General features: G+C 37.2%; 1 protein-coding gene across 3 annotated transcripts in view; it reads right to left on the bottom strand.

Moving 5' to 3' along the window:
- mmp15a (matrix metallopeptidase 15a) overlaps nucleotides 1–8,240 on the bottom strand; it is a 15,346-nt gene extending 7,106 nt beyond the window's left edge. For 2 of the 3 annotated variants that reach the window (XM_014034079.1, XM_014034095.1), the window contains exons 1-5: nucleotides 7,657–8,240; nucleotides 5,963–6,111; nucleotides 4,435–4,557; nucleotides 4,048–4,358; nucleotides 3,774–3,935 (exon numbers count right to left, since the gene is read on the bottom strand). In XM_014034079.1, coding sequence (XP_013889533.1) covers nucleotides 3,774–3,935; nucleotides 4,048–4,358; nucleotides 4,435–4,557; nucleotides 5,963–6,111; nucleotides 7,657–7,761 — 850 coding nt within the window. In that variant the 5' untranslated portion in view covers nucleotides 7,762–8,240. The remainder of the gene's footprint in view (nucleotides 1–3,773; nucleotides 3,936–4,047; nucleotides 4,359–4,434; nucleotides 4,558–5,962; nucleotides 6,112–7,656) is intronic. The other variant, XM_014034087.1, reaches the window with a different exon arrangement.
- Between the last annotated feature and the right edge of the window lie 172 nt (nucleotides 8,241–8,412).

Here is an 8,412-nt window from a genome sequence, read left to right as displayed (position 1 = left end):
AAATGCTGCCTTCCTGAAATTTGTTATGCTTGTTTTTCTTTGTGTCTATGGTGTATAATGATGTGATTGTGATGCTGTAATTCTGAGTGTTTTATGTGCTGCAGAACAGGAACCTGCTGTAAAACAGCAATTATGCTGAGTCAGGCTTGATTTTAGTAATCTTTTCCTGTTGAATCAATAAATCAAATCAAATCAATACCAAAAAGCTGGCTAAAAGCTATAAGAAGAAAAAGGCTAACTAAAAGCTAAAGAAGCATAACATTATCTAGAAAAGTAGCAAACAATTAGCTAACAGTTTCAAAGTTTAGCTAGAAGCATAAAGAGGCAAAATGGTAATTAAAAGTAAAAGTAGCTAAAAGTCAACAGTTTCAAAAGGTTAGTTAGAAGTAAAAAGAAGCAAAAGGATAACTAAAAGCTAAGTGTAGCAAAATGCTACAACTAGAAAAACATTGGCTAAAAGCAAAAAAAGCTTAGGTAAAAATGGCAAAAGACTAGCTAAATGATAACTGCCAATAGGCTTGCAAAAAGCTAAAAGAAACAAAACCGTATATAAAAGCTGAAAGTACCAAAACGCTAGCTAGAAATAGCAAAAAGGTTGGCTAAAAGCCTAGCTAAAAGTGGTAAAACACTAGCTAAATGCTAAAATACCAAAAGACTTGTTAAAAGCTAAAAGAAGCAAAAGGTTAACTAAAAAGGTAAAACTGCTAAAATTAGCTAAGTTTCAAAAGGTTAGCTAGAAATAAAAAGGCAATAATAGGCTGAGTGTTTTAATGCTGAGTCAGCATTTTCATCTTTTTTTTGTGTGTTCAGTTTTCTCCAACCTGTTTCTGCTGTTTTAACCAATAATCCATCAAAACGTTCAGCTCGATAAGGAACASTGAGCCATAACTTTCAGTATTTCTAACTTTAAGGAAGTCTTACAGACATTTATGCAGCTTTTCTACAAATGTGACGTTTTGCAATCGTCTGTCCTCTGTGGAGAGGACACGGATGCAGTTGGAGTGRGTACAGAGGACGCAGAGGACAGAGTGAGGTGGAGGAGGATGAGGAGGGAGCAGCTGAAAGAAGAAGAAATTTTCCCTGCTTGTTGCTAAGAGAAGAAAACAGAGCGGCTCGGGCAGTTATGTAACCCATGTGRCCGGCTGATGGGACTGAATGGATTTCTTTGTTTCACTGAGATTAAAACAAACRGTGACACTGATCATCACATTGTGGAAACTTTCAGCCTCTGCAGGATCTAAACGCTCATTTATGGTTACACTACAGATAAACTGAACTCTTTTTAGGAGCACCAGAAAGTTTCCCAGGAGACAAACAAGTGAAGGTTTTCACCACAACACAAAAGGAGAAGTAGGTCAAGGTCTCTGCACAAAAGACAACAAGGTTTTGATCTAATTATAAAAGATCTGGGACAAATATTTGACATGAGCAGTGTATTTTTTCCTCTCTGTCCTTTAATGACTCCATACAGATGCAGGCCCTGATAGTGGCTCGTTTTAGTCTCATGAACAGGCACCATCTGTCTTTAAAGGCTTCACATTATTCAGCAGTTAGCTGCTMCCCTGGTCGCCACTTAGTTTAGTGTTGTGAATTTAAATGAGGGCTGTGGACATGCCTTCTTTTAAAAGCTGCAAAAATCAGAGTTCTGTGATTAAAACCGGGCCTGTAGTTTTCTCTTTTATCGTGAAACTAAGTTTTATGAAAATACAAAAACAAGTCTAACAATGTAAAATAGCTCGATTTTAAGGCCTATTTGCAAAAAAATAAATAAAAAAAAAACACAATGGTTGTACCATTTTAACCATTATTTTATATACTTTAAATAAATGTAAATGCATCTTACAAAGAACACAAAGCATTCACCTCTAACAAAAGAAAAAAATGTTTATAGTTTGAGCCTCGCCAGTCTGAGTCATCGTATGGTTTCTCTCGTCCACTCGGGGATTTTCTCCCACACAATGATCTGTTTAATAAAAAGGGGGAAACTACCGTATAATTCCAAGCAAAACGTTTACCTCACGGTGTTGACGGCAGAAAACCTACAAGATGTTTGTTAAACATTTGCTTCACCAGAGAGACATACTTTTACTGAGAAAAGCTATGGAAATAAAAAGCTGATAAAAATATATAAAAAAGGTGAGCCCTTTGGGATATTTAATTAGACTGATTTCCTGGGGTTTTCCCACTCAGCAAGATTATCTGAGCCATACGTTCAATCATAAAAAAAACAAGAATCTGATGAAAATATGTTAGCTTATCTTGCCCTAATATGAGTTATCTTTGACTTGATGTGACGGGTCACAAATATGTTCAGTCACATATTTGTGTTACTGATATGTTCAGTAACGTATGATCATTCAAACTTATGTTCAGTCACACATATGTTCAGTAAAACATATGTGTTCAGTAACACATATGTTCAGTAAAACATATGTGTTCAGTAACAGTACCACCCTCCCTTGACTCGGGATGTTATGAGGACATGACAGCAGCTGCTCTGAATGAGGTCCACTCTTTTCTCTGCTGCACATGTTAATGAGCTCAATGTTTCTTCTCAAGCCTTCATGTCTCTTTTTGACAAAGATCCAGATGTGATAAATATTTCAATCACAGCTGGAGTTCTTCTCTCTAACCCTTACAGAGGCTGTTAAAGCTCGAGCTGCAGAGAGTTTAAGAAATGCATAAACAGAGAGGTTTAAACTCTCTGGACTTTTAGTGTGTCCCTGAAGTACAACAGCTGTAAGATTGTTTTATTAATATAAAGTTTGTGTGAGAATTAGTGCCTGATAATATATTATTAATTTATGATATGAAAATAAAGACAAACATCTAAAACCAGAGAAACTTCATTTTCTGTGAAAATTCCGTGAGAGTGCTGAATAACTGCAATAACACTAGCTAAAAGCTAAAAGTAGTAAAATGCAAGCTAAAAAGGTCAAAAAAAGTTTCAAAAGGTTATATAAATAAAAGCAAAAGTCTAACTAAAAGCTAAAAATAACAAAACTATAGCTAGAAGTAGCAAAAAGGTGGTTAAAAATAACAAAAGTTTCGCTCAGCATAGCAAAATGCTAACTAAATGCTAAAAATACCAAAAGGTCAACTAAAAGCAAAAAAGTTGTAAAACACTAGTTAAATGCTAAAAATACCAAAAGTAAAAACTTACAAGAAACAAAAGATTGCTAAAGGTTGTAAAACTGCAACAAAAGCTAMAAGTAGAACAATACTAACTAAAACCAGCAAAAGGTTAGCTAAAAGCAAAMAGCAACAAAAGGCTCAGGATGGGAGACTGTGACGAAGCAAAGATTTGGCGCAGTCTGCTGGCTTCTTTAGATTTATTGTTGTTGTTTTTGTGTGTACAGTGCCCTGAGACAACAGTTGTTGTGACTTGGCACTATATAAATAAACTGAATTGAATTGAACAAAAGCTTATCCAAATGTAGCAAAACACTATCTAAATGCTAAAAAAAAAAAGGCTTGATAAAAGCTAAAGCTAGCAAAGGGCTGCCTAGAAAACAAATGTAAAATGTAAATGCTAAAAGTATCAGAAGGTTAGCTGGAAGCAAAATGACACAAAGATTGGATAAAAGCTAAATGTTACAGAAGTCTAGTGACAAGCTTATACAGCAGAACTGTAGCTAGACTGGAGAAGTCAGAACCTTTTAAAACACTAAACTTCAGATACTTGATGGCTTCAGTTTTAATTTCGGTGACTTTAAATACCCGTTTGACCATTAAATAAAAAGTAGCATGTTATGTTTCTGTATGTTTCTTACCATACATGTGCTGTATTCCTTTGATGTCATCCTCATGCAGCGTGAAGTTGTCTGTGTTAATCCATCGATATAAAGGAGCCATTGTAGCATCAGGGTTATCAGAGTGTTCCAGACCGAGAGCGTGGCCGAGCTCGTGGACCGCCACCAGGAAGAAGTCGATACCTGAGAGACGAATCAAAGAGTTCAGACTCACAACATCACCGTTACTTCAGTGTCTCAAACTTCATCATCATTGAAAACCAGCTGTTTGAGAAAAGAAGGTCAGCCTGCTGACCTTTAGGGTCCTCGTTGTCCAACGTCCACGACTCGTCAGCGTCAAAGTGCACGTCTCCACCTAGGCCCGGTCCAGGATAGTAGGCATGGGCCAGCGACCCACCCTCGCCATCAAACGGCGACATATCACCATGAAAACCAGAGTCGAACAGCATGAAGATGTCGCCGATCTCGTTGCGGCTGCCGTTGACGTCGTGTCTGACGGGCAGCTGCTTGAAGGTGAGCGAGGTGACCCGACCCCACACGTCGAAGGCCCTGCGGATCGCTTCGGAGCCCCGCTCGGACCCCAGCCGGTCGTGAATGTTCTTTACGCTGAAATGAAAAAGTAACGTCGATCAGTGGCAGCGCTGGAAACAGTCTGCGGTACGGCTGGTTCCTGTTTTCAGACCTGTAAGTGATGTGGTTTTTGTCCCACCGCTGCCCCGTCAGAGCGTAACGCTTCCTCCTCGCTGCTTCGGCCGCCTCCTCGGGTTTTCTGTCGGGGAGGCCGCAGCGAGGCCGACGCATGGCTCTGTGATTAAACATTCAAAATGAAGGATATATGTAAAAGATTCACTGAATTTCATGTCTTTACACGTCTGAAAATAAATATTAAAGTCTGGGAATTTAATCGGTTTCCTGCACACAATTCAGGCTTTGGTTGTTTGGTGACCCCGACGTGATAAAACCAAAAAGAGATTTAACCAAACATAACTGTTTCTTGGTGGCCTGTTGAGATATTTTTTGACTGAATGCTTGTAAWTAAAATATAAAAGATTATCTGAAATTCAGTTAATTTATCAAAACTCATCCTTCAACTCTGTTGAAAACAGAAGATTTAAACTCTCCCTAACTATCTCATCTTAAAACCACTCTGCAAACACACCAAACGTTTTGTGGTGATTAGGGATGCAAACAATTGATCGACTTAAGATTAATTGTCGAACAATGGTTTATTACATTAAAATTCCTTTCATTCGATTAATTGAAAACATCCGTTTAAACCTTATTTCAGTGTAGTTTTGACATCATCCAGCAGAGGGCGCTGCTGCTCAGCAGAAATCCATCTCGATGTGGGCGTAAGTCTTATTTAGTTTTATTAATTGTGACACAACAATGATAATGGACTACATCAAATTGGAAGGAAAAGTACCRAAGGCTGCACAGAACTATCCAGCAATATGACGCTAAAGACAAGAGAGTAGGATGATAGAGAACAGTAAGCTAACTGTAGCTAATGTTAGCTTCTTCTTGTAAAGTTTAACTCGTGTGATAGACAAAAATATAAAAAATAAAAAGTTACAATCGCTACAAATAATTAACGTGTAGTTAATCTCATCTTTGTGACGTAACCCGGCCAGTGAACAAATCAAATGAACAATAGCCCATTAAATCATGCAGCGCAGCCCAGCTAAGATTGAACCACAGGGAATGTAAACAAACAATTGTCAGTACTCATTTGTATATCATGTCTTTCAGGGATATTTTATAATGTTTATAGTTTGTTTTTGAGTTAATCTTCATCTTAAAATATTACCCTGTGTTTAWCTTTTTGTTTTTCATCTTCAGGGTGGATTAAGTGTTTTACCTAATTTATTTATTTTTTCCAACTAGCAACCTAATAAATTCCCGTTTTGTTCTATTTTATACATATGCCCAAGTTTAATAATGTGAGAGAAACCCACATTTTTCTGTTTATTCAGTCAGTGTTTAATACAGCTGGCACAAAGAGTTGTTAAAATAATAATGTACTTTTTTATTTAGCATGTAAAAAATTAGCCTTTCATGCTATAGAAAGACCCTTGATTCAAGACAGATGTCAGGTTTTTAAGAAAATGTCTGCTTATCAATTAATCATTAGTCGATCGATAAGATAAATTAACTTTAGATTAATTCATTAATCGATAACTTGCATCCCTAGTGGTGATGCAACTTACGCCAMGGTGGCAGCGTCCATCACGCCGGTCACCTCCAGGCCGTAGAAGCGCTGCATGTCGCTGATGGCTTTGGACAACACCTGAGCTGAGTGCATGGTGGACATCTGTCTGCTCGCCTGGGAYAGGTAACCAAACTGACGAAGCCACGCCTGTTGGAGGAAAGAGTCAAACCTGAATCAGTGAGGCAGCTGGGTTCAGCTCGTGGTTCTAAACAAACCGATGTCTAATAGCTGAAGAGTTTGTAAAGCATTGACAGAAAAAAAAGAGGAGATATAAACCAGATGGCTCAAATTAACAAGAAAACATTCCTGAACTGACAGACAAGAAAAGGAAACAAGTTTTAGACCATAATAAGCTTTATATGAATCTGTAGAGGTAAGGTCTGCGTGTCGAGTTCTGATTAAACATTCCTGTTGTTTATATGAGAAATAATGAGGATGTCGAGTCACACAGTCRGACAAAATGGCAGGAAAAAAGAATCATTCGAGTGTTGAGATCTGCCTGAGCAGCAGAACTTTAAAAAAATGCTACAAGCTGTTCACGCAGCTGGATCGTGGAGTTTTATGTATCTACGTCAYGAAACACAGGCACGCACACATCAAAAGAGAAAACGTTTTAAATGTTAACCACCTTAAGAACCTGAAACTATATGAAAAAAACCTGTCATGCAATTCAAATGACTTCCAGTAACTGTGCTGTTTTTGTTTYCCTCTGTTTATGTTGTACTCTACAGGTTTGAAGTTTTTATTATTATTACACAACTCAAAGGTTCTGGATGAGATTCAGGTRATAAAACATCAGCTACTCTGCAACAAAACATGTAGCAATAGACCTTCCTGACACCAAAATAACCATTAATCTAAAACTAAAACTTTTAGGTGGTCCGCTTCAGTCCAGACAGGAGTCTTCAGAGTCTAACATCCTGATTAAAGACATTATTTGAACYGTTACAACCAACAAACAGGTAGTGTTTGGGTTTTCTGTACAAAAAAAAGCTGCATATGAGTTGTGTATTCATTATAATGCTATAAAAGAAAACATTTTGGGGTTTAAAAATACAACATCATGTTGACAAAGTTGGGATTTTGAGTAAAATGTAATTAAAGAACAAAATGCAAATCTCACAGACCCATTTGTAATTAATGGAATAAAGTAAACAAACAAAATGTTTAAACTGAGACTTTGTTACATTTTTTTAAGAAAAAAGGTAATTCAATTTGATGAAAATAAAATGGCAGAAAATCCCAACTAGATGCCCGGGATCAGCATTAAAAACAGGTCTGATCTTGGTCTGGGGATCACTGCATAAGCTCAAGTACACTTTCACAAATTCAGATCAAAGCTCTATCGCTCAAAGACGAAGCCATATTTCAAATAAAATGAACTGAGACAAAGTAAAAGAAAATGTTTTGTATTCAGAAAAGATAACATTTTAATTTTATTATCACCAAACTTAAAAAGGAGGAATCATCCAGCTTAACAGCACACAGTTCAAAAGACTCTCTGATGGTATGGGGGTGCATTAGTGAAGCTTAAACGTCAAGAAAATGCAGATGAGTTTTATTTACTATGTCCCATTGTGTAAAATATGGGTTTATGAGAYTCGCAAAAAAACATKTTTACATTTTATGTATATATTTTACAACAATAAAACATCTAAACAATCTTAAYCCTCAGTAAAACAAACTTTTTACCTCTGCATTGAGGTTTTCCTCTTCRGGGAAGTTCTCCACAGTCCTGCAGATTATCAGAGAAACTGAACACAACGATAAGAGGATGAGGAGCAGCTGGGATCCCATCTTCCTCCTCTCAGTAACCGAAGTCTTCCTGGAAAGATGTGATGAAGATAAACAAAAACAAACCTCCCYCGACCAGGCGAGAGGAGAAAACTGATTTACAAATTTCCGCAACAAGTGTTCATTTTCTGACGCACTAAAGCAAAGAATTAAAAAAAAAAAAACCGAATATTAATCCGTTCCTGAACTCATCTGATCCGGAGGGTATTTCTTTGTCAGTTTCTCTGTTCTGTTAGAAAAATCCATCCAGCTGCAAACACAAAACATCCGAGCTGAAGGTCAGAGTTTTACTAAAAAAAATTTAAAATAATTCTAAAGTGGATATCAAAGTTCACCTGGGGCGTTTTTTCCTTCTTTACACACAGCTAAACTGTAAACTTTAAAGAAAACGCGACGCGAAGAAACTTGTATTAAATCGCAAACACTGATTTTTCACCGATTTCCCACGAAGAAGTCTCTCCCTCCCCTCTTTGAATAAAAAAAAAGCGCCACATCGGAGAGAGGAGGAAGAGCGCGCCCTCTGCTGGCCCTGGCGGGAATTACAGCTCCAACAAACAGCCTTAAAAATCTTACTTCAATAAGAGTTAAATAATGTCAGTTGATTAAAAGCATCTATAGCTATGTTAATTTTTAATTTGGGTATTGCTTGTAATA

Source organism: Austrofundulus limnaeus, unplaced genomic scaffold, assembly GCF_001266775.1.
Source record: "Austrofundulus limnaeus strain Quisiro unplaced genomic scaffold, Austrofundulus_limnaeus-1.0 Scaffold7, whole genome shotgun sequence".
Lineage (NCBI taxonomy): Eukaryota > Metazoa > Chordata > Actinopteri > Cyprinodontiformes > Rivulidae > Austrofundulus > Austrofundulus limnaeus.
Note: the sequence above shows the minus strand (reverse complement) of the source record. Positions and strands in the feature narration are given on the sequence as shown.